Here is a 27,461-nt window from a genome sequence, read left to right as displayed (position 1 = left end):
TATATGTTGTGAAATCAAACTTCTGGGTCTTACAGACAAATATCATTCAAATATGTGATGGTTGCCTTTTCGCTTGAAAACACTGAACAATTACTGTTTGAATATTCCAGTAATAGTTTTATGGTTGTTATTATTAGGCAATAACTCTGAAGCCAACAAACAAGTCCATTTTAATGAGAATTGGTTCAGTGAATTTGGAGCCCATTAAAAAAAAAAGACTTGTGGGAAGAAAAATTAATTAGTACAAACGTGAGTGTAAATTTTCTGGATTTTTGTTTTGTTTTTTTGTTTTGTCTTTGTTTTCCTTTTACTTTAAAGCATTTTGTTTGAAGTATACAACCATGTGCACAATACAAAGTTTGTACGGTTCTCCTTGGTGACGATAAAAAGTGGTTTTATTGTTATCATTATAATTATTATAAATGGGGGATAAAAATTAAAATGAAAAAGAGAGGTCACAGTTTTGTCATTGGTATGTGAAGGTTGTTCCAAGGGCCCATCCAGAGTTCCTCATCTTCTGACTGTGCGTGATCGCTTGGCAAGTCCAAAGTCTCTTTGATGCCTTCATTATCAACGATGGACTCTTGTTGGTCTGTGCTTTTCAACCTGCTCCCCGCTGCTTTGGTTGCTATGTTGTCAGTGTCTAAAGCAGAGGCAGCAAAGGAAACACTACAGGGTCTGGGGTTCAATTTATCGTTAGATGTTGCTCCTGTGGGAAATGTGTTCAGTGGGATGTTTTCCTCGTGTGTTACTCCTAACTTATCGAGCTTCTTGAATTGTTTTCCCAGTCTGGCAGGAGAGCTGACCTTCAAATTGTTCGAAAGGCAACTTCGACGGGTTCTGATCACTGACCCATTTTGGGCTATGTAGATATTACTGCTGCCATTGGCTGGAATATTGGGGTTGCTGAGACGGTTCCTCTGACTTTCTGGAGCACTGTCTTCTCCAGTGGAGCTGCTTTCATATTCAGGATCGAGAACCAACTTGATCCTTTTCTTTTTGGCCCACTGGAGGACAACAAAAAGAGAGAAAATATTTAAATATCTCCTAGTTTATTTTTAATGCAGAACATGGCTGCTTTTCTGTCTCTATTTTTAAAAAAAAAACGTAAGCATAGAAATAAGATTTATAATAGTCCCTGATTAATGCATCCGTTTACACTGGTTTCTCATGCCATGCTCTTTGAAATGAAAGGTAAGCACATTTAAAACAATAACCTGTAACAGTATTGAGAGAATATATATGAAGCAACAATCTATTTACCCATCTTCTCCACTCTGGTTTGTAGCATGCAGGAAGTTTATTTTTCAATTGCGTGGAAAGTAAGCCACGGTGAAAAATCTGTTGTGCAATTTGGAAAGTAGAGAGTAAAAGATATTCACCCAATCATGATATTTAAGTGACATACTGAAAATGATCTTAAATTAAAATAGAGTACAGAGAAGAACAACCAGGATGATTAGGGGACTGGAGACTCAGGCACATGAAGAATGGTTACAGGAACTGGGCATGGCTAGTCTAGTGAAGAGAAGGATCAGAGGAGACAGGGTAGCAATCTTCCAATATTTGAGGGGCTGCCACAGAGAGGAAGAGGTCAAGTTATTTTCCATAGAATCCGAAGGCCAGACAAGGAATAATGGATGGAAACTGAACAAGGAGAGATTCAATCTGGAAATAAGGAGAAACTTTCTGACAGTGAGAACAATCAACCAATGGAACAGCTTGCCCTCGGAAGTTGTGGGAGCACCATCACTTGAGACCTTCAAGAAGAGATTGGACTGCCATTTGTCAGAAATGGTGTAGGGTCTCCCACTTGGGTGGGGGGTTGGACTAGATGACCTATAAGGTCCATTCCAACTCTGATTATATGTTAATTAATACCCTTGAGGTTTAGTCTTGAATCTATATTGGCTAAAATATTCTAACTTGTGAAGAAATATAATTGGTACCATCCATGGGTAGAAGAGTAGTATGAATCTATATATCCAAAGCGGTGCTTATAAGTTTGCAAACCTGTTTGAATTTTGAATATTTCTGCAATATTTCAATATGTTTTTGGCTCACTTGTTTAAGTGAGTCTACTTTTAGGATGTGTTTGAGGTCGTATTTATGGATATTTGAACATTCAAAAGGTTCACAAGCATTTCTGTGTCTGTGCCTACATCTTTGTTTCAAACATATGAAACATGATTGGGGAGCAGATGAACTATATTTGTAAGTATCCCCAGACATTTCCTGTACAAGATAAAACAGCTGTAGGTAATTCTGCACATTATTACCCTATGGAGGGATCTCTCAGACAGCATCAATTCAATTCCTGAAAGAAGTTCAAGTGAACCAGTATCTAAATAACTAGAAGAGCTATAGTGATATTGGGTTAGGTATAATCCTAATTTGATGCACATCCCACCATGAACAGATAATAAAGAATAATTAAAAGTTCATACGTGAAAGCCTTATCATGAAATAATGCAACTATCAATATAAAATAAACAAACCTAACAATTATATCGGACTTAACAACAGAGATGGTACTCATGCTAATAATGTTAGTACTTTAAAAATAATTGCTTTCTTTCAGAATAAGTCATTCAAAATACATTTAACAAGGGTTTATGAAGAGTGTTTTATATTTCTTCTTATTGTGGCTCATTGTATCAAATGACAGAATAATTTTTATACTTCAAGGAAATGGATGGTATGGACATGATTAGAAAAAAGACCACCCACCAAGGATCTTATATGAAGAGTCTCTCATTTAAATTATTTTATCTAAATATGAAATTCAAAACACAAGCAGCTAAAAAAGTGCAATGAGAGTCTATAATATAATTGGCACCAGCCAAGGAAGGAAAAACATCAATCTAATTAAAGATTAATTTCCATGCAAAAGAACAACACTAACTATCAGCTTAAGGAATAAAAAGATAGATTATTTGTAAACAAAGTTAAAAGTGAGAAAAAATGTTTGTACATAGAATTGCTTTTGAAAGATAAGCAGGCACTTTTAAGAAAATACAAACCATGCATTATAGTAATGTACATATGTTTCAGTGCATAACTAATTCACATGGGTTTTCTTGACGATTGCAGTGTCAAGGGAAAACTTGCTTGTGTGAATTAACCATCACTAGAAAAAAGGGTCAGAGCAGTTCACATCACTTCAAGCATCTCTACTCCTGAATAAACAAGTGAAGCAGAAAGCGTTACACAGTGATTTATACTGCATGAAACCCCTTAATATCCTTATTCTAGAATACTTTGTCATAGCACTGAGAGATTTAATATTTAATTCTTTAGGCCTCTTGACCTTTTCCGATTAGAACATGTAGTACTTCTGCAAAAGTATCTATCTTCCATATTTTGTCTATCTTGTTTGTTTTATGAGATTTTCATAGTAACGCTTTCTCATTGGCAAAGAGGAATACAGAGTGCACTGCAAACAAATTTTTTAAAAAATCAATTTCACCGCAAACTTTCTAACTATAGTCTCACTTTTCTTTTAAAAGGATGTTGAATCACTAGGCATGTCTGATTCTGTAGTATCAGGGACATCTGACTCCCCTAAATGCTCTTCAGGGCCTTTTTTCTTTATATTTTCACTTTTCATGCCTTCTTTGGAAACTGTTGTTGACGTTGCTTTCTTGGTAGTGCTTTTCTCCTTTTTGGTAGCATCTTCATCAGTCTCTTCTTCACTGCTCCCTGTTTGTTGGCTGGAGGTAATGTTTTCACTGTTGGACGTGGCTTCATGGTCACTTGATTCCTCCTGCTCCTCCTCCTCTTCTTCCTCCTCTTCTCCCTCTCCCTCTCCTCCTTCTTCCTCTTCTTCTCCCTCTTCTCTTTCTTCCTCCTCTTCTCCTTCTCCCTCTTCCTCTCCTCCTTGTTCCTCTTCTCCTCCTTCTCCCCCTCCTTCTCCTTCTCCCTCTTCTCTTTCTTCCTCCCCCTCTTCTCCCTTTTCTTCCTCCTCTTCTACAGCGGAGGGTGATTCTTCTGTCTCTTCAGATATTTCAGCTATCTCATCATCTAACTCACTTCCAGCTGAAGAATGCTTTTTGAAACTGGACCCAGAATTCTTGTCCTTCCTTGACCTTGGAGTAACTTCACTGCTGATGGAACTTTGCATCAACGATGAGATGTTTGATTCTGTATCGTCTTCTACAAGTTCAGAAACTTTGCTCTGGGAATTGATTGTTCCATCTTCTGAGTCACTGCTTGAGGTGGAGCCAGATGAATCTGAATGTTCTTCATCAGAGTCCACTGTGCTTTCAGTAGCTTCATCTTGGTCTAATGTAACTTTCAAATAATCTTTATCTGATGGAGATGCTGAAGAACTACTTTCTGATGATGTTGAGGATGATGATGCGGAGGAGGAAGATGACTTAGTAGATGATGTTGTCAAAGAAGAAGATGTTGTCTTAGAAGATGATGTTGTCTTAGAAGATGATGTTGTCTTAGAAGATGATGTTGTCTTAGAAGATGATGTTATTTTTTTCTTTTTTCCAAAATCACTAACTTCAGATTCACTTTCTGCTGTGACACTAATTGAGATTCCCGACTTAGATTCAGATTCACTTACTTCCTCAGGGGTACCATGGTCCAGACCTTTCTTCAAAATACTAGCACGTTTAAATTTATGGCCAAGCTTCTTTGAAGATGGTCCTTCACCTGCTGATTTCTGGAAATGGCTTCCCTTACTGTCGTCTCCATCTGCTTGCTGTGCTCCCATCAGCTTGACATAATCTGAATCTTTACGTCCTCCTTTTTGTAGCATCATTGGAAAGATCTTGGCTTTTTTCCATGGAGATGGTGCTGCTTCAGCTGTTGCTGGCCTGTGACCAATGACCGCTATTCGGCCCAGCTGCATCACTGCTCTTAGTTTCCTTCTTTTCTGGATTGGTCTTTCTCTTACAGTCTTCTCTTTACCTACACTACGAAGAGCTAATCGAGAACCTGGTTTCTGGATTACAGCTCTTCTGACTTGACTTGTTCCCTGTTAATTACATAAATGAAATTTATATATCACTTTGGCACAATTTTGGAAAACTTTCTGGAATGAAACTTGGCACCGTAGAATACATAGATGTGGAAAAAACCTGGAGTAACTAATACCTAGAACTTATCTAGAATCAAAATAAACAGGTGGAGCCTAATTTTTGTAGCATCCTAGGAAACTTGAAGCTGGAATGTCTGTGCATCACTTCTTAAAATCCTGAGTGATAATTAACATTTGTCTCCATAAACATAATTATTTTTCTTTTTAAAAAGCCCTGAATATCTGTGTATTCAAGGACTATTGGCAATAACTATTTTCCTAAAGGAAACTCCAGCTTTGGGACATTTTGTGTTAAATTTTACACAAAATGTTGGGGATTAGCAAAGGTCATTCCCTTTTAATTTTATAATGTCATATATCAACCTGATATTTTGCAAAAGATTTTAGATATCCATTCATTAGCTGGAAAAATTGAATTGTTTTTTTTTAATTATAAACATTTTTTTAATATTAACTTGGACCACTAGAGGGTACTATAGATCTGAACAAGAATAAGAGATGTCAAAACCATATATATCATCAGACAAACTCAATGCAGAAGCCTGATGATGGCAGATGAGATTCTGCCAAAACGTTGCTACAACTTTAAAAGCACAACTATAATGACGTGGGAAAATACCCGAACAAAGCTGAATACCATATAGATATATATATATATATAAATGAAGTCTGGTCTTAGGCCTATGTATAACTATGAATGTGGTGTGGCTGTTTAGCAGAACAAAAATGTAATATATGCTACTTTTCATGAGTTATTGGCTGTTGTATATTAACCTTGCCAATGCTAAACATCTTGAAGACCGTAAGGAAGGAAGAGTTGCTGATATGGCATGAAGTTCAGGGACAGAGAAGATGTATTTATTTATTTACAATTTATTTATTAAGATGCACTTCAGTGATACTATATGTGCAACTAGGTCTCCCCAATGCTCAGAGGGGAACAATCTAGATTTCCTCCAAGATCCTTTCCAACTCTGTTACTCTATGTTCTATGAATGCTGCTACAGAAATAATAAATGAACTAATTCTTAGCTTAAAGATAATGTCATTTGGTTATTATTCCAAAGGCAGATATAATGATAGATTATCCACTTCAGAAATATCAACTGAGCTGATGGTTTCAAGGTTTTGTTGATTAAAATTCCTGCAGTCCCTCCATAGTCTTTTAAGCCCTGTAGATATTTGAACTTATCAAATATTTATGCTGCACTTTAATTCTGACTTTAGGAATGTGGTGGGTTGTGGCCCTTAGCTATAAAATATATTGACTGTGAATTTCTATTTTTTCCAGTGGTGGGATTCAATTTTTTTTTACTACCAATTCTGTGGGCATGGCTTGGTGGGCATGGCAGGGGAAGGATACTGTAAATCTCCAGTCAGAGGTGGTATTTGCCAGTTCCCTGAACTATTCAAAATTTCCGCTACCTGTTCTCCAGAACTGGTTAGAACCTGCTGAATACCACCTCTGATTTTTCCCCCTTACATTTTTTTAATTGGCAAAAATCCAAACACTGCTAGGGATGTGGATCCTAAGATAAATGAATGGAATGAGACGTTTTTGGAGAAGACTGTCCCTTCAAGTTGTACTTTTGCATTTTTCAATTGTGCATTTCCCTGTGCGACTTTGTCTTGTCCCAGAAAAGATTTTCTGGATGAAGAGAAAGAAGAAGAAGACAAGAACTTTGTTTATGAAGACGGATGAGGTCAGTATGGGAGCTTATGGAAATCAAGCAAAATCAAAATTAAATTAAATTAGGCGGAAGTCTGTCTGGTTTTAGACAGCTCTACCAGCACTATGGTCTCAAAAAGTGCCTCTTTCTAGAGATATACAAGCAAGAAACGCTCAACCTCTCTTCTCTGAATTTCTTGCCATTTGCTTCTTTCAGAAGCTTTTTGAATACAAAACCAGATAACCTACTGCACCCATAGAATATTGGAGCTTCTGAATACCAGAACAATGAATTCAAGTGAATTTTGGAATAGCATCAAATCCTACCTCTGCTTCTGTAGAGGTCCCCTGTGGACTATAATAATATCCACCATCACTCTCCACAACCACTTCTCCGTATTCATCATACATTCCAGAAGGAGACAGCAGGCGCCGACGACTTCCATATTGAGGCAATTCGTACCTGGTGGAAAAACCAGGTACAGACACCTTCCATGCTTTTATACCATTGGATTATTGCGCTAATATATATGTATATTTTACTTATTCCATCACTTTCAGTTTCTCCATCCCTTGCCCAATAAAAAACCTAATTGCTTCTAGACTTACTCTTGAGAAATGTGTCCACATTCTAGCTTCATAGATAAACCCACGGAAAAGTAATAAAAAGTAATAATTGTCAGTGCAAAAGGAGGTGTGATTAGTAAGAAATACTATAACACCCTGTTTCCTGAGGAACAGAATAGCATTAATTCCAGTTTATGACACAGCTATTTGACCCAAATGCACTAGATAATTCAATTGAGCCTTGGTGGCACAGTGGTTAGAGTGAAGTACTGCAGGCTACTTTTGCTGACTGCCAGCAGCCTACAATTTGGCAGTTCAAATCCCACCAAGGCTCAAGGTTGACTCAGCCTTCCATCCTTCCAAAGTGGGTAAAATGAGGACCCAGATTGTTGGGGGAAACATGCTGACTCTGTAAACTGCTTAGAGAGGGCTGCAAAGCACTGTGAAGCGGTACATACGTCTAAGTGCTATTGCTATTTTATTAAACTATGGTCAGATTTGTGTCTATAACATTACTTCTACTGCAACGGGATAGGAATAGTTCCTAGATAACATATCAACATACAAAAACTATATATTCCTGTTGGAACAGATTCTTCAGAATTTTAAATTATTTTTCAGATGACCATACTTTGCTTTAGGTTCTATGATGTAGAGATAAAAATAGTTCCACTACCACTTTTAGGAGCTGTAGTGGAGCAGTAGTTAGAATCTAGTATTGCAGCTAACTCTGCCCAGAGGCAGCAGTTCAATCCTGACCTGCTCAAGGTTGACTCAGCCTTCCATCCTTCTGAAGTCAGTAAAATGAGGACCCAGATGCTTGGGGGCAATGTGCTGATACTGTAAACCACTCAGAGAATGCTGTAATACACTACAGAGTTGTATATAAGTCTAAGTGCTATTGCTATCCTAAGATAAAATGTATATGCATTATGTCATACTGTATCTAATAAAGAATTCCTTTGTTGCTTATTTGATTTATCAGCTGAAGACCACTTATGTAATTCAATCTAAAAACGTAACAATTATCCACAAACCTTCCAATCTAGTTGCCTACCTACTCATTGATGTTAGCCAATGATTATAATTAACTTTAATGACCTATCTATCTGGGTTCATTCTTGAACACTGTTGAAAAGTGACTATAATCAGAGTCAAGTGCTTTTTAACATAATAGATTTTGACAAGCAATTGATATTAATAATAGGTAAATCTTTCCCAACCGGAGGTCTTCCAGATACACTGGGTATTATAGGGATGGCATTTCAATTACATCTCATGATTAAGAAAGCCAACTTAAGAGGTCTGTTGTCTAAATTAACTAATGCTAAATGCTCTGAGGACAGTTTTCAGATTCCAACTACGACATGCTTTCAATAAATAACAACAGTAGAGATTTATAATCTATGAAGTCATAGTAAAAATAATAAAAAAATGAATCGTACCCATGTTCATAACTGTAATAATCTTGCCCGTAATACTCTTGGCCAGGATCGATACCTGATTCCATGGAAAGTTCCTGCAATACAGAGGAATACACAAATCCATATGTTACTAAACGTCAAGAGCCTTGAGCACAATATATCACAATGGCAGCAGAATAATTGCTTGGTCTTTTTAGATTATACTTTAGTCATTAAATAACAATAACAATTCTGGGTTATTTTCTTCATATAACAGAACAAAATAACAGAATTGGGACAGATCTTGGAGATCTTCTAGTCCAACCTCCTATTCAAGCCCTATATCATTTCAGGCAAATGATTGTCCAGCTGCCATCTGTGTTGGAGCACCCACAATTTCTTAGGACAAACTGTCAGGAAATTTCTCCTTATTTCTCCTTATTTCTAAGGTGGTTCTCTTCTTGATCAGTTTCCATCAATTGTGGAAAGAAAATTGTGGTGTAAAGAAAATAATCTTACACTTAACACCCCCAAAACTAAAGAACTTATAATTGACTTCAGGAGGAAGAGAGACGTACATTTACCATTGTACATAAATGGTGAGGAGGTAGAGAGGATTGGTAGTTTTAAATTTCTGGGCACTTATATCTCGGAGGACCTCTCGTGGACTATGAATGCTAACATGCTTGTGAAGAAGGCATAAAAGAGGCTGTACTTCCTGAGGATGCTCAGGAAGATATATCTATTTCAGCATCTACTTCTGTCCTACTACCACAGAACCACTGAGAGTGTCCTGACATACTTCATTCTTGAATGGTATGGGAGCAGCTCTCTAGCGGACAAAAAAGCTCTACAGAGAATCATTAAAACTGCCCAGAATATCATTGGGCTCTAGCTCCCAGCCCTGGATGACATCTTTGAGTCTCGCTGTTTAAGGAAGTTACATAACATTCTCAGAGACTCTTCCCATCCTGCTCACAATTTTTATGAACTGTTGCTTTCTGGCAGAAGATACAGAACAACTAAAACTCGGACCACATGTTTTCTGAATAGTTTTTATCCCAGAGGTATAATTTCACTTAACAATGAACTTAAGGACCACCATGAGTGAGCTGTTGGACAGTATTACTTGGTCTGTTGTGTGGATGCTTGTGTGTTTTTGGGAGGCGGGGAATTTTGGCAGGTAGGGAGGTGTTTGGGGATTGTCATGTGTCCTGCATGTTGACTCTGGTCTCGGTGTTACGTGAATTTTGTTGTATGTATACTGTGTATATACGTACAATGATAATAAAGAATTAAATTCAGTTCAGTTCAGTTCAGTTCAGTTCAGTTCAATTCAATTCAATTCAATTCAATTCAATTCAATTGCTTCGTGTTCTGCCTTCAAGTATTTTACCCCCTCTTCTTTGGGAGAGCCTCTTGGAACACTGCTATCATGTCATACCTAGTCCTTTCTTTCATTAAACTAGACATACTCAATTCCGGCAACTGTTCTTTATATGTTTTAGCCTTCAGTCCCCTAATCATCTTTGTTGCTCTTCTCTGCATTCTTTCTAGAGTCACGACATCTTTTTTATATTGTGGCAACCAAAATGGGATGCGATATCCCAAGTGTGGTCTTACCAAGGTTTAATGCTCAGATATCCAGGGGCACTGAAAGTTCTGTGGTTGTGTTCAGATTAACATTTGGCATTCTAGTAATTGTATTCCAACGCCACCTTTAAATCCTTTTTTAAGTTTGTGTTCAATTCTATTCAGAATTCCAAAAAAGATCTAGTTGACAGATGGCACACATTTATGTTAAAGCTGAAGAAACAGTATTTTATTATTGTGCTTTATGCACAATCTTCTTTAGCATATTGCTTTCTTATGCCAACATATTTTATTTTATTGCTATATATTCAATTAAAACGTTTCTTTAAAAATATTGTTGAAAATCCAATAAATTCAACTTATTCACAAGATGTGACACCTATTGAACAAACTAGTTGTAGGAAACACTAAATAATTGTAGTAGAATTGTTATAATTTCAACTATAAGTTCATTAAATGATCTATTCCCTTCTAACCTATTGACTGTTCTGTAAGAGTGGCTCTCATTTCTGGTGAAATGTTTGCTCTGGCTTAACAACAGCAGATAACGAGACTGCATGTAATTACGCTGTAAAAAAGTATTTTACACATGTCCATGTGCACACATGAAATATACAAAAACGTACCAAATATCATGGATACATGAAATTTGTTACCATGGATACCCAGATCTACCTTTTTTAAAAAAAAAATTACTATGGATACAATAAATTGGGGATATAGAGACTGGATAATGAGAGGTTCTTGTATTTGAAGGTTTTTGTAATATCAACTATCTGCAATTTAAATCTTTCTGTATTTATGTGTAAGCATTTTCACAACCTCTTTAGGAAAATGCCATAAATTAGTTTGCTAAAGAGAACAAAGGGCTTTTACTTCTCCTAATACTATTCTCCTCCCTTTTCCCTCCCTTGCAAATACGATATACAAGTTTCCCCCTTCTGTTGTAAGGGAATACTTGTCAATGAAGTCCATTTCAATATTGTCAGGTCTGTTTAGGGCACCTGTCTGACTATATGAGCTGTCAGGAATGGATTGTCTACATGAAGTTATAAATTCTTTCCTGCAGCCCTTGAAAACAAACAAACAAAAAGACTGGATTGTCATCTGTCAGAGAAACTCTAATTGATCTGCTGTCAGCCAGTAGACCAGATAAGCAAATCAATTCCAAAGGAAGGTTGGAAATACTTTTATTGAAATTGACTATAATCACAGAATCTTGCAATTATGATTGTGATAAACTACAGGGGTCTCCAACACCCAGGCCATGGACCACTACCAGGCTGTGGTTTGTTTGGAACCAGCCCGTGTGAGTGGCTGGCTGGTGCACATACACAAATGCACAGTCAACTTGTGCGATTGGTGGCTCAGCATGCATGGACCCATTTTGCCCCCCCACTAAGACAAGGTTGGCTTATATACTATATCCTCTCCTGCTAGAAGGTTGGCTTATATACTGTATCCTCTCCTGCTAGAATGGAGATGGATCATCTGCCTGAGATATTTCTGAACTTTTAAATATTTTTATTTTTTTAAATGTTTCTGCCAGTTTCGCCTAGATAATAGTGTCTACATTTAATGGTCAAGGTTATCTTTCTTATCTTCAACCTGCACTGAACAGTGATTATAATTCAAGCCTTTAAGACTGCATCTAATTATAGGATTCTAAAATAAGTGGAACCTGGGGCTCAAAATGTTTATGACCAAAAAGATCAAGATGGCAGCTGTGATGACACAGTTCGAACTCTAATCATGGCCACAATTTTGTGTTCTTTTTTTAAAAAACCCTACCCTTTGAGCCTGCCTGGTGACACATATTGGCTTTGCTACATTGGCTTGGGTTTCAATATGGTCATTTTTCTTTCCCTCCTGCTGGATTAGAAATATCAAATATGAGTTGTGAAGTATGGACTTATAATTATCTCTTTTGCAAAGATGTAATTTTTTGAAACTTAATTTGTTTGAAACTTATGTTGGATTTATAATGAACTAAGGACAAAGACTCTTGGACAGAGCTTACAGAAATGTATCAACTTGGAAAGACCTGAAATAAGCTGGCCAAACTGCAAGGCATCAAATATCAGTGCATCTTAACAATTATATCATACATTTGTTTCCTTTTTGCTTCTCTGACAAAGAAAATACGTTCTACAATGTTCATCAGAATCTAGAAATTAAGACAAGGGCTTGGAAAATCCTGAACTAGAAAACCTTGAATTACGCCGCCTTCGGTCTGACTTAAGCATGGTATACAAAATCATACATTGCAATGTCCTACCTGTCAATGAATACTTCAGCTTCAACCATAACAACACAAGAGCACACAATAGATACAAACTCAAAGTAAACCGCACCAAACTTGATTGCAGGAAATACGACTTCAGCAATAGAGTGGTCAATGTCTGGAATACTCTACCCGACTCTGTAGTTTCTTCCCCAAACCCCAAAAACTTTAACCTTAGACTGTCTACTATTGACCTCACCCCTTTCCTAAGAGGTCTGTAGGGGGCGCATGCATAAGCGCACCAACGTGCCTACCGTCCCTGTCCTATTGTTTCTCCTATTCTTTTATTTTTCTTATATGTAACCATTTCATGTATTCACAACTATGTATACATTTATACTTATTATCTTGTAAACAATTGGCAAATCAAATAAATAAATAAATAAATAAATAAATAGAATAAGGAAGAAAATGGTACCTCAGGTCTGAGAAGAGAAGGTCTCAGCAATTGCTGTTGCTGACAAAGAAAAAATAAATAAATTTGATTTAATGGAAAAAGGCAAATAAAGAGTTGCAAAGTAATTTTTATAACCTTATAACAATAATACACTTTTACAGGGTTACAACAGAGCTACCATTTGATTTAAGTGATTTTCTTTCAAGGCTAAAGGGCAAAAACACCTCAGATTCAGAAAATGAACATGCTTGAATGCTAAACTTCCTTTTGAGGCTCCATTGTAAGTTCCATTATCAAGGTTCCTGTAAACTGCAAACAGTTTGGCAGTATAAACTGTCTCAGTTGTTCATCCAACAACTATTTTAGAAGGTCTCTTATTAATAAGGTCATTACTCCAAATTGTTATATTTCATTTTCCATTTGCATCTATCTTCACAGTTTTCAGTATTCAGTTATATTTTATATTCAGTACAGAAAATATTCTGTGATAATTTTGTTGGTCTTTCAAGGCAACATGCATCATTTTCTTCCTTTTTTTTCCCTCTGTTCATAATGTCAAGTTCTGTATTCATTCTCAAACTGATTCCTATTTATAAAACATACATCTTACAATTTTACAGAGCAGTCTTGTTAATTACACTTTTGATTTCAAAATGCACGCACCAGGTGAAGGCTTCAATTAATAAGTGAAGCAAACTCTGTGTATGTCTTAACACTGTTTATGGGTCTAAGTACAAAATTGCAATTATGAAATAACATAGCTTTGCTGTCAAGGCCGGTCAATAAATTATACAACTTACAATATAAGAACAGGCAGAGTGTATCAGGAATCCAGAAAAGGCACATTTTTATAAATAATATCTCTATTTGTGGGGAGCAAAAATAATTTTTTTCTAGTGTAGCCTTTCTGAAAGCATTTAAGTCATAATTATTCATTTATTATAGTAAATACTATATTTAAATCACTTTAAAAGTATGGAATGTATGCAGCAAACAGAAAAGAAAAAGGAACTAGAGGTGTTACATCTAAAAGCCCAGGAAGATTTATACACATCCATAATTCTCACTGATAACTTTTAATTCTGTGGATTAAAGTCTTCAGGCTATGCTGAAGGAAACAGCTATAAATTATAACTTTTTGCTGAAATAAATGTAGGGAATGTGCATCTTACCTCTTGTTGTGCATATCCACGTCTGAATTACGAATTTAGAAAGAAAAGGAAAACATCACGTTAATTCAATCACTTGTATTACATGTGTGAATGTAAAGATGTGTTCCAAAAATGGTTAAAAATAATGTGTGGGAACCTTGTGGGTAAATCCATTGGAAATAATGAGAAAGAAGGGATGTTGGTTGTTATGGCAACAATAAATGCATAATCATAAATATATCTAGCATAGGAGTGCTATGAACTTGAATAATGGCATAAATGTACGTTGACTTTTAATTGCTAATTTCATCTGATATTTCATCTGATATTGGCTATATCTTAATCTTCGGTGCCTTGAAAGAAATTCTTCATCTCTCTTTCATTCTTCCTTCCAGAAAGGAAGGAAGAAAAAAATGGAAAAATTCACTACAGGAAAAATGGAATTTCTATTTATGTCTTGGATCTTCTCTCCATCATTTATATCTCATTCCCATCTCCTTGCTTTCTTCTATCCAGAAATCACTTCAGAAAACTAGTGAACTTCTGTTATATGAGGACTTGCCTCATATCTGGAAAAGGCCTGAAAGCTCTCCGATGCACATTTAATTTGCAATTGAGCAATGATGATGATAACCACTTATGTTGAAGTATGTTGAAGGACATAATGTTTCAATTATGACTGCTGTAATAAACAAAACAACAGAGTTGGAAGGGACCTTGGAGGTCTTCTATTCCAACCCCTACTCAAACAGGAGACCCTGTACCATTTTAAACAAATGGCTGTCCAATCTCGTCTTAAAAACGTCCGGTGATGGAGCACCCAAAACTTCTGAAGGCAAGTCATTCCACTAATTGTTCTGTCAGGAAATTTCTCCTTAGTTCTAGGTTAGTTCTCTCCTTGATTGCTTCTTATACTGCTCTTCAGGTGCTTTGGAGAATAGCTTGAGCCCCTGTTCTTTGTGCCAGCCCTTTAGATATTGGAACACAGCTATCATGTCACCCCAAGTCCCTCTTTTCATTAAATTAGATTTGCAGGTTTGTAGGACAGTATAGGATCTGTGTACACTATAAATACTTCTCGAGCCAAATTGGTTATTGTAAAGAAAAGGAAAATCAATGCCTCTTGGGATTTTATCGAGCTGAAGTCTCAAAACTGATTCCAAATGCTGCTAAAATAAGTGGAATCATCTATGCTACCTGGTTCCTGTTTAGTATGTACAGGATTGCTAGTTTAGGCTTCTCATTATGCATTTACAGGCTACTGATTTTGATGAGATATGAACCTCCTTCAGATAGGGCCTTTTCTATTTAATTTGGATCTTTTGCTTTATTGAACTATACAGTAGATTTGTTTGAGAAGAATAAACACTTAAAACTGTGCTAAGTTCAAGCTAGGGGAGAGACAGCAGATGAGAGAAACCATTTAATCATACCTAAGGGAAAAATAAGGAACAATCTGGAGAAGCACATTTAATTTTTAATATTACCATCTGTAAAGCTTTTCAATTAGCATTCCTCCTATGTAGAGGATTATTAGAGGTGAATTGTTGCTGTAGGCCATTTGATAGATAAATAATGGACGTTTAAAATGAAGATGATCAATGACATTTCAAAGTCTACTGCATAGTGAAATTCACAGCTTCCCATTTCCTGGATGACATCTTCCAATGCCCCCATCTTTTTAAAAAACTTAAGTACCACTCCTCTTTAAGAAAGTTGCATTGGGAGAAGGCAATCTGCAGGATAAGATAAGCTGTGCAGAGTTAGCTTAACTTTTCTGTGTTCATCGCCCACCAAAGTGGTTTTTCTCCTACATGAATCTGATAGCTTGATTGGAATAAGAGAAAAGTAAAAGTTTCCCCTGTCCAGTCATTTCTGACTCTAGGGTGGAGTGCTCATTTCCGTTTCTTAGCTGAAGGAGACTGTGTTGTCCAAAGAGACTTCCGTAGTTATGTGTTCAGCATGACTATACACTGAGGCACACAGAACGCTGTTACCTTCCCACCAAAGTGGTATCTATTTATCTACTTGCATTTGCATGCTTTCGAACTGCTAAATAGACAGGACCAGGAAAGAGGGGGAAGTAATGGGAACCCAGTCCATGGCATGGAGTTCTTGAACTTGGGCTGTCAGCTTTCCAGTTGACAATCTCAGTGTCTTTAACCACTGAACCATTGTGCCACCTTGATTGGAATAAAAACAGAAAAATCACTGGGAAAAGCAAGAGGAAAGGAGTTTAAAGTCTTCTCCAGTTCAGCAATATACTCTTTCATGCATGCATTCTATGTATATGCCTCCCCCACCCATCCAAGCATGAACCTAAACTTTCAAATGTCAGAAGAGTTGGTGGGAAAAAGGTATGATATCATTTACAGTAATTTTAGTAAGATTTAAGCTTACTGCTCCTGCATGCTATCACATTACGGTATAACAATACCTCTTCCAAAATTTCCAGAGCTAGAATAATTGAGAGTTCAAGAAAAAAAATGGCATCAGAATAGGCCATTCCATATAATTTCCACATCTGGGCTGGGCCTAAGCAAAAACCATATTCTCAAACTGTGTTCATTTTCAGTTAGAAATTGCTGATGATTTCTTTCTAAAATTGCACTTTTCTAGGTGTTTCATTAGGAGGGTTCAGGGGTTTTGGAAAGAGCTACCCTTGGGAATGTAGAATTTAAAGGTTACTCTCAGTTTGATCTTAAATGAAAATATGTAAATCTGCTGTTTTAAGAGATGGACAAAGCATTTTTTGTGTGTGAAATAATCAAGTGGAAAATCATATGCAATCGAACAGACCAAACAAAGAGTTTTAGAAATAATTGCTTCAGTATTGACCTGCATCTTCCAAATATGTAGCATTTCTTAGACAAAGGGGTATATAATCTTAATAATAATAATACCTTAATGCTACTGCTTTAATTTGGACAATGTATATGCTGTGAAACATCTTGATTCATGCAGAACTGAATTCTTAATTGGTAGCCATGGCCAGGAGAGTCCTTGAACAACTGCACTACAAGTTGTTTATTAGTTGCACGCATTTCTGCACCAGGAGATCTCACTTATCGTCACTCATGCTTTAGTCGACTCTTGTATGAATGTACTGCAATGTGTTCTACATGGAGCTGCCCTTGGAGAGTTTTGGAAAGTACAACGTGTTCAAAGTGGTGCAGGCAGTTATGCCTGTTCCAGGTTCTGCACATTATATCTCCGCTCCACAAGCTGCATTGGCTGCCAGTTTGCTTCCAGGTTCAGTTGAAGCTGGGATCATGATCTATAAAGCATGGCATGGAACTGGACTACCTGAGGAGATGCAGTTATACCTATTCAACCCATCTGGTCTGGGAAGGATGGAGTATTGCAGGTTCCATCAACCAGGGAGCATTATCCAGGATCCTAGAGAACTTGTTTCTGCTGTAGCATCTGCCCTGCAGAACATCATCCCCCAGAAATCAGATTACTGGTAGCTCCAAATGTACTGGATTTTTTAGGCTTTAAAGGCCCAATTTTACTTACAGGCATGGGGACCCAAGATGAATGGGATTGTATATTTAATGATTTTTTTAAAAATGACTCTATATGATTCTTGTATTGTTCTTTTGTATTGTTTTTATATTTGTTTTGTTTTTAAGGTGCCCCCAAATCATATATATGAGATGGGTGGCTATTTAAATTTGCCATAGCGATGCAGTGGTTATAATGCAGTATTGCAGGCTGACTCTGCCCACTGCCAGGCTCAAGGTTTATTCAGTCTTCCATCCTTGCAAAGTCAGTAAAATGAGGACCCAGATTGTTGGGAGCAATATGCTGACTTTATAAACTTTGTAAAGACAGGGCTGTAAAACATCAGCACTAACACTTAGACTTATATACCGCTTCATAGTGCTTCTACAGCCCTCTCTAAGCAGTTTATAGAGTCATCATATTGCCCCCAATAATCTGGACCCTCATTTTATTGACCTTGGAAGGATAGAAGGCTGAGTCAACCTCGAGCTGGGGAGGATCAAACTTCAGGCAGTCAGCAGAGTTATCCTGCAACGCTAATGCAACATTGCATTCTAACCATTATACCACCACAGAAGTGGTGTATAAGTCTAAGTGCTACTGCTATAAATTTGAAAAATAAACAAAACTTTTGAACAACTGACTTTAAGCAAAAAATAACCATGTTGATTACTATGATGGCAATGCGAATGGATGTTGCGCAGTTGCAATGTGTAACATTTTAGAGGTGCCAAAACCACAGTGGAGGGTGGAGTAAAGGAGTGGAAGAAGCTAACATTTTCAGACTTGGAGAGATTTGGGGCTTTGTTGATTTTATGAATCTTATATTACTCTAGTTCCTGTGTATATATCTGGGGAAATACTTTTCGCTTGGGCCAAAGTTGATTTAGTGAAGAGAAAAAAAAACAAGGACAATATGATTTGGGAGTCTCTTTTCTAGTGACTGAAGAGAAACCAGATTTATGCATGTACGTATGTATGTACAGTATGTATGTATGTATATATGTCATATGATTATGTCCCGGATGTCTAACAGATGGGAAAATCATTGTACTTCTCTGCTAATTGAAGGCATGTATAAAACCAATGGCTCAATTCTCTGCGTCTGCCCTGTTTTGCTTACATTGACTTAAAGGATTTCCTGTTTCTCAGGCAAACCTCATTGAAAATATCTTACAACAGAACAAAAACATAGATCAAACTTAAAGCAGGGAAGAGAATGAAGAGTTAGAACTATGTTTACCTTCTGGCTTGGACATAAAGATTGGATTATTTAAAATGTGAAAGCTTGAAAGACACCATCTATCTCAATTTTTGATATAGAAGCCTTATTTCCCAGTATCCTGTGGAAGGATCATTTTTCTTTCAAATCAGATTCTTTCAAGTCTTCTAGGTGTGGAATAACATTTTTCAGAGGCTCTCAGTACAATGTGGTAGAGATATTTCCCGTCTATTTTTGGGGGACCTCTGATTAAGCAAAGCTGCAGAAATCCTTGTACCGTGAGTGGCCTTAACAGGACTATATTTTTCAATGCTTCCATGTCTCTGAGTATATGCATGAAAGGGTCCTTGAGGTTAATAGCAGCTATGCATCTGACTGTGCATGAATTGGTCTTTGAGGTTAATAACAACTGACTTAAGAAACTATCCAGTGGACTTGTTTTCCAAGTGGCTTCAAAAGGCATAACATTGGCTAAATTCATATTGTACATTATGGAAGCATGTAGAAAGAGATGAATTCTTAGTTAGTCTTATGATGTGTGCAAAGTCCCATGATGCATGAACATTCACACATTTTAGATTTAGAACGAATGACCTGGATCTTGGGGTCTTCTAGTCCAGCCCCCTGCTTAAGCAGGAGAACCTATACCATCTCAGACAAGTGACTGTCCAATCTCTTCTTAAAAACCTCCAGTGATGGAGCACCCATGATTTCTGGAGGCAAGCTGTTTCACTGGTTAATTGTCCTCACTGTTAGGAAATTCCTCCTTAATTCTAGGTTGCTTCTCTCTTTGATTATTTTCCAACCATTGTTTCTTGTCCTGCTCTCCGGTGCTTTGGAGAATAATTTGACCTCCTCTTCTTTGTGGTAGACCCCCAAGTACTGGAATACTGCTATCATGTCACCCCTAATTCTTCTTTTTCTAGATTAGCCAAACCCAAATCCTGCAGCCGTTCTTCATATTTTAGTCTCCAGGCCTTTGATCATCTTAGTTGCTCTTCTCTGAACTTTTTCCAAAGTCTCAACATGTTTTTTGTAGTATGGTGACCAAAATTGATTGCAGTATTCCAGGTATTGTCTTACTAGGGTTTTATAAAGCGGTACTAATATTTTTTTCCCCTTTGCATAGTGTCTTTTTCTCCTTTAGATACCCTAACAGAGGAAGTGGCATTCAAATGTTACATTTTCATTGTATAAGATTCAACATTTAGACAGAGATTTCTTCATGTAAGATAGAGAAATAATCTTTGACTAAGGGAAAGGCCAAACCCAGTAATTTAAAATATTATAAAAATGCAAAACCAAAAGCAACAGAAAGTGTGATTAGGATGTATGTGAAAAATGATTTTGCATTTAATGCTGAAATTAAACATAACTTATACACATACTTTTTTTAAAAAAACAACAACAACCCTGTTGGGGAAATGGCTTTAGTTGAAAGAGGAAAAAGGAAAATGGCTCGCTTAGGCCAGATATTGTTATAAGCTGCCCTTCATATTTACAAACAGAGAAAGTCAAATTATAAACTAAACAATAAAGGAAGTTAAAGCTGCACTTTTATGTCTTTTGCTCTGCTGTTGTTTAGAAGATCCGTGAAGACCAGACTGTTTGAGAGGAAGAGGAAGGCACCTTGCTTCATCATGATTGCCATCTTTTATCTCTATTTCTAATGTTTTATTGATTTGATTGTTTGTTTTGAGCTGCCCAGAATCATTAAGAGTCGAGTGGCATATAAGTTTAATAAATTATTATTATTCAGAATAATAGAATTATCTCAGGAGCTAATTCTGAGCTGAAGTTAAAAAAAGAAACCCAACCTTTTGTAGTGCAGTTCAAAATGTTAATTATGACTTTGAAAGACCTTAAAGACCTGATGAACTACCTCGTCTTACTTGGACAAGTCTATCCTACTTGTGCCAAGAGAGAATGCCTACTTTGGATCCCATCGATCCAGAGGTGGTATTCAGCAGGTTCTGACTAGTTCTGGAGAACTGGTAGTGGAAATTTTGAGTAGTTCAGAGAACCGGCAAATCCCACCTCTGACTGGAGATTTTATAGCATCCTTCCCCTGCTATGCCCACCAAGCCATGCCCACAGAACTGGTAGTAAAAAATTTGAATCCCACCACTGCATCGATCAAAGAACTCTATCAGGCTCCAGAAGAAGAGCCTTCTCTGCTGCAGTCCCTGCTCTTTGGAACATGCTACCCAGTAAGATAAGATCAGCTCCCATTCTTCTATCTTTCTTTAGGAACCTGAAGACATGGCTCTGCCGGTTAGACTGGCAAACAAATGGGGGAATTCCACGTTGCTGGATTGATGGCACACTTGACCTCCCCTGCTTACTCTCTGCTCTTCAGCCATCCGTTTGGACATTCTATTGTTGTATTCTCGTTGTTTTCTTTTTCATTGTTTATTTTGTTTATTTTACTCCTGTTCTGTTTACACTCATTTTCTTTCTTTTTATTATTGGAAGCCCCTTTGAGTAATGCTACAGCGAGGTAGGCAGCAAATAGATTTAATTAATGAATATGTTTAAGAAGTAAATCAGGTAGACCTCAGCAATATACTCTCCCTCCACCAAGAAAAAGAATCATCAAAGAAAAGTTCCCACCTCACACCCCAAATCTCTTAAGCTGGTTCTGAAAGTTATATGATTGATGATTTCAAAAACATCAGATCAAGGAGGACAGGCATATTCTGTCCATAAGGTAAAGGTAAAGGTTCCCCTCGCACATACATGCTAGTCATTTCTGGCTCTAGGGGGCGGTGTTCATCTCCATTACAAAGCCGAAGAGCCAGCGCTGTCTGAAAACGTCTCCATGGTCACGTGGCCAGCAGGACTAAACACCGAAGGCACACGGAATGCTGTTACCTTCCCACCAAAGCGGTCCCTATTTTTCTAGCTTCATTTTTTATGTGCTTTCGAACTCCTAGGTTGGCAGAAGTTGGGACAAGTAACGGGAGCTCACTCTGTGTTAGGGATTCAAATTTTGTCCATGGCTGCCAGTGATTATCCATAAAAATAACTATCTGACTAATATCTCAGGATATCTGAGACTGAAACCAGCTTCAAAAGGACCCTGATGTTTCTTTTAGACCCCTTAGAACTTTAACCCTATCAGATTCTCAACAACAACCTCCTTCTCTAAAATGGTTGGGGAGACTGGAAGAAAATTGTCTATTACTGCTGGATGTTTCAATGGGTATGGAAAGAAGGAGAACCACCACTTCCTTCAAAGCAGGTGTTACCATTCCCTTCTGTAAAGAGTTATTCACTACTGCCTAAATAACCTGGTCCACTTCCTCAGGATTAGCAGACACCATCTCTCCCCAAATAATTTAGCAAGATTGTGCTTAATCAATTCTCTGGGACTTGCACATCCAGAATTCAACTCTGGGTGAATTTGAGAGAGCTTATCGAATCGAATCGAATCGAATCGAATAGAATAGAATAGAATAGAATAGAATAGAATAGAATAGAATAGAATTCTTTATTGGCTAAGTGTGATTGGACACATAAGGAATTTGTCTTTGGTGCATATGCTCTCACTGTACATAAAAAAAAATATTAAGAATAACAAGGGCCAAGAAAAAAAAAGAGGCACTGGTTAACCATCTGTGGACATGGTAAGAATGGAGGAACACATACATTTCATTGACTGATTGATTGATCGATTGAATGAATGAATGAAATATGTGCATATGTATCTATACAGAAGAAAGTCAAACAACATTGAGTGGTGATATGTGGAACAGGCACACGTGCACAGGAATGAAGGTGAATTTTCTTAGGCAGAGCGGATTTCTAGTGTAACAGCACTAGAACTCAGGTGGTGAAGTTCACGGAACGTGGCTTTTGGAGAACTAACTTTTGTTATTCATTCTTGTGTCACTACAGAAAAAGTCAACCGACAAAGAGTAACCAGCTATTTTGAGACCTTTAACTACGGGATGTTTATGATTTCTTACCTGTTGGTGATGGATAAAGTTAGCCAAGAAAACTGATTTTAAGCTTTTAATGTCTACCACAAATGCCTGGATTTGCAAATTATAAATATGTATTTAATTATACATATTTCTGAAATAGGCCTAGAATGTTTCTATATTAGGAATTGAAGGGGATGAGGAAGAAAGATAGTAAGCTAAGTACACAAAGTTGATGACACAAAATATATTTTTAAAATTATATTAGGACCATAGTGCTCTCAAAGGGTTCTATTGGAGAACTGGGAAAAATGCTTAACCTTTTTTGTACACCAGTTTTCTTCATGGAATCTTCCCATTTCCTAAGCCATAGAGGAAAAAAGTACAATGTCTCCAGTTATTTTGATTTTGGAGAGGGGGGGAGGGAGGGAGGGAAGGGGAGAGAGAGAGAGGAGAGAGAGAGAGTGAAAGAGAGAGACACACACAGAGAGAAAACTTTGACATTGTATTTACTCATGACTGTTTATGTGGGGAAGGAAACAAAACAATTATTTATCTTTCTTTTCCACCAATCTACTTCTAAAAAAAATATTATAGCACCTTCCCTTCATGATTGTTTTGAACCTAACCAAATGGCAAAAGGTTTGAAATTGGATTTTCTACAGTACACGTATTCCTCAATTTACAAGTTTGTTTAGTAACCGTTCGAAGTTACAATGGCACTGAAAAAAGTGAGTTATGACCATTTTTCGGAGATTGTGGAGGCTGGCAGCAGTGATGAAGAGGTCCCTGAGCAGCCTGTGCCCGGTGAGTGTACGTGCAGGGCTGCCCGAAGGAAAGAGCATCTGCAGCAGCATGGGCGACTCAGGAGTAAGGCTGCAAGGTAATGGCCCCTCCCTCAAGAGATAAAAGCCAGCTGAGAAACCAAAGTTCTTTGCAGGAAGCAAAGAAGTTTTTGCACTCAAGCCTTGTGGGCATTCAGACTATCTTGGTTGGTGTTTGGTGACTCTTTGTGTTTGAAATATTTCTTAGTAACTTTATCTACTGTTTTTGGCAACCTTGCACAACCTTGGCAAGGCTTGTTTTTATCAGAGATAATTAATTTGAAACAGCTTTTTAACTGTGAAGGAACGGAATTCGTAAAAAAATCATTAAAAGGTTTTGCTGTTATCTCTGTTTTGTGTTTGCTTTCTTGGAACAAGGTTTGAATCAGAACAGGTTGTAAGTTTAGGATTACCTGTATATTACTTCTGCTTGGCCCTTGGCTGAAATACTTTTCTCCACCCTCTTTAACCCACTTCCACTGTGAACAAACTTACTTCTACTAGAACCAGCAGTTAATTTATTAAAAATAGAATGTTAATCCTGCAAGTAGTTTTTGTTTAGATGGCTTAAAAGCCACAATCTGGCTAAGTGTGAGCTTTTGCAAAATTCATGCGCTTATAATTTCCTCTTTTTTGTAAATAATTATTCAAATCATTTATTAGTTTTGACAAGCTGAAAAAAATGATAAAAGAAATATGCTTAGCCAGGTAGCATGCAGTAGAGAGAAAAGTATTTTTAATAGGTTTTTTTTTTTAAAAAAAGGATTTTTACAGAAAACATATTACAAAAGTTAAGACTTAGAATATGCAGTGTCAGTATATAAAGAAGTAATAAAAGGCATGCTGGGATAACAGGAGGGAGAATAGGGAGAATTATAAATAGAAAAATCATCAAAGCTACAAACCTGTTACCATGGCACAAGCACTCCAATTTACAGAAAAGATGATTATATTATTGCAATAATTGTTTTGTGTGTGTGTGTGAAATCCCTTTGTTGTTTTCATTTGTTTTCCGATGACATTGAACTGTGCATTTCAGTGAAAAGTTAAGGTTAACCAGAGAACTTAGCCATATATTTAACCATATGTATTTTGCTCTCTACAGACCAGGGGTGTCAAACTCACATTGTCGTCACATCACATATTGGGACATTTTCCCACTTCGCTAAACCGGGGGTGGGCGTGGCCAGCACATGACGCATCCAGCCCATGGACCGTGAGTTTGATAACCCTGTTACACTCCGAACTTGGCTGTTTTCTTGCAGACATTTCATTCCTCAAACTAGGTAACATCATTCGTGCTAGTAGCATTGATGATGTTACCTAGTTTGCATAACGAAACATCTGCAAGAAAACAATCAGGCTCAGAGAGTAACCGGGATCCCTTATTTCAACCCTGAGTTACAAATATTCTCCTTTATTTATGATAGTTGATCTCTGGAGACAATCCATTTTGACCAAATAAAATATCCCTTTGCTATTTAGCATCCTAACTGTGCTAAAATGCACTCTTAGAACTGTAATGTCTCCTTTTTTCCCCTTTGACATAGACCCGGCAAACTAAGAAATGAACAATTAACCATTCCAAGATGAAATCATGGATCAGCTGAAGAATAGTAGCATTAGAGATTAGCAGACTGTGAAATGAAAAGAGAGAGAAAAAGAAACATTCTGATTGAGTCTATGATGTATGGGTTGTATGATACACTCGGCATACATTGTGCATAACATCACTTAGGACTGTCATAGTGCAGTTGCTTGAGGTGAGAACTGCTTTTCATGTTCCTCCACTAAACTGTTCAAATTACCATTCTGTTGGTTATACTCCTCAGCTTCAGCTACAATTTCAGTATCTGTTATTGGCTTTGGCTTGTCTACCTCTTTAGGCAGAATGTAATTTTTATTGATCTGACCATACATATTGGCCACTGATTTTTCAATGTCTGCTAAGTTATGGATATTTTTAAGAATCCCCCTCAGTTGCTTGTGAGAAGAATCACACGGTTCTGACACAGAAGCCTGGGATGACACTGTGGTTTGCTTAGAGCTTGACTTAGTACATTTTGTAACATGTAGTAGTTGGGAGCTTTGAATGGGTGAGGAGAGCCTTGGAAGGGGAGGGAAGGGGAATGATAATGAGGGAGGAGGCAGCAGTGGAGGGGACGGAGAAGGAGGTGGAAGTGGGAGAGGAGGTTTCGGTAGGTCTTGAATGCTCTTTGTTTCATCATCCGACATTTTGATCTTAAAAGGGGAAGGCGTTGATGTAGGGCTTGGTAGAGAGGATAACTGTTCAGGATTGTCATGGTCAGAGATGGCAATGGATGGTGCTATTGATGTTCTGAGTTCAGTTACCTCAGAACATGCTTTGAAAGAAGAAAAAGAAACCACAGGGGATCCTGAAGAGGGAAGAAAACATTCAGAAGTTGGCTCTACTGTCCTCTCGTCCTCTGGAGCACAGGTGCTACTTGCCAGTGAAAGCCCACTTTTCTTGTCTTGGCATTTCATCTGTTGCATTCCTTGCAGAGCCTGTTGCTCAAACTGCCTTGCTTTCTCTCTAACTGATGTCCTTAGGCTAGAGCTGGTCTTCAAGACTAGACTGCTTCTACCAGATCTTCTTTGATGGATTCTAACCCTTTCATTCTTTACTCTGTTTTTCTCCTGGTCCCACTGAATTGGGTCCATAATGAGCAAAATATTCTTCTTGGTAAGCTGGCTTGGTAAAGTCCACGCCCGCTCAATCTCTTTCAAAGTGCCGCTCAATAGAACATTTTTCAAAGCTGACTTTGTACGGAAGAAATGGGATACCGCATATTTGCTTTCATGTAACAACTCAGAAGTGGAACTATGCAATGCACTCTCAGCATACAGAGGGTTTTGAATAGTTAAGGGAGTCTCATCAGATAACAATGTAATATTGCTTGCAGATTTGGGAAAATTATTTTTCAATGTTCCTTTGATATTAGACCGCTTGTGGGCCTCAATTGCACGAGAAGCAAAGTTGCTAATAGCTCTCTGGTGGTCTCTTCCATCTAACAATATATTTTTTCTCCTGCTTTGTTGAAAACGGTAGAGAAAAAAAAGACTTGAAAGAAAAGAAAATAATGACAAATGAGAAAGCATGCATGAGAAAAACAACATGAATGCAGTGAATATGGAACAGAAAATGATCAAAAGTCTATGTTCTTCTAGGTTATCTAAGAATCTAGATCTAGTGCAATTAATCTACATGTAACTAACCTACCAAACCACAGAAAGTTATTTTACTACTTCACTGGGAGAAGGGCATAATAAGCAGGGGCGGGATTCTACCAATTCGCACCTATTTGCTAGAACCGGTTGTTAACATTCTAAGCAATTCGGAGAACTGGTTGTTAGAAGAAATTACTGGCCTAATCCTGTAAGGAAGGCAGGAAAGAAACATTCTGGTGTTGCTTACAGAAACTGCCTCTCCGTTAACCCTTATTACATTCTTGGCAGGACTAGACTTCCTGTCTCAGGAACTTCTCTGGAGTTTTTTCCCCCTCCTTTGCTGGTACTTTGCTTGTGTGGAGTGACCATTTAAAGTTACAATGGCACTGAAAAAAGTGACTAATGACCATTTTTCACACTTATGACTGTTACAGCATCCCCACAGTCATGAGAGGCCAGGCGAGGTGATGCGTGCCTCGATGTGAGTGATATTGAGCTGGCCACACCCAGCCAATAACATGACCATGAAGCCACACACCCCACCTAAGCCACACGCACAGAACTGGTTGTTAAAAATTTGAATCCCACCCCTGATAATAAGCAAATTAAAATATAGGATGTATTATGTAAGTCTGCAATCCACATTTGAAATAGGACCAGATTTTTCTGTCTAACA

General features: G+C 37.5%; 1 protein-coding gene across 11 annotated transcripts in view; it reads right to left on the bottom strand.

Moving 5' to 3' along the window:
- Positions 1-377: 377 nt before the first annotated feature.
- Positions 378-27,461, bottom strand: part of PCDH15 (protocadherin related 15) — a 755,413-nt gene continuing 728,329 nt past the window's right edge. For 8 of the 11 annotated variants that reach the window (XM_087964118.1, XM_087964124.1, XM_087964117.1 and 5 more), the window contains one exon: positions 24,316-26,678. In XM_087964118.1, coding sequence (XP_087820244.1) covers positions 25,340-26,678 — 1,339 coding nt within the window. In that variant the 3' untranslated portion in view covers positions 24,316-25,339. Of the gene's footprint in view, positions 1,008-7,049; positions 7,186-8,734; positions 8,809-12,987; positions 13,027-14,138; positions 14,161-24,315; positions 26,679-27,461 lie in introns of those variants that run through there. The other 3 variants (XM_087964126.1, XM_087964128.1, XM_087964127.1) reach the window with 3 other exon arrangements.

This window comes from Notechis scutatus, chromosome 4, assembly GCF_049901735.1.
Source record: "Notechis scutatus isolate UNSWTSFEM ecotype Mainland chromosome 4, rNotScu1.2, whole genome shotgun sequence".
In the NCBI taxonomy this organism is placed as follows: Eukaryota; Metazoa; Chordata; class Lepidosauria; order Squamata; family Elapidae; genus Notechis; species Notechis scutatus.
This window is presented reverse-complemented; position numbering and strand designations above follow the sequence as displayed.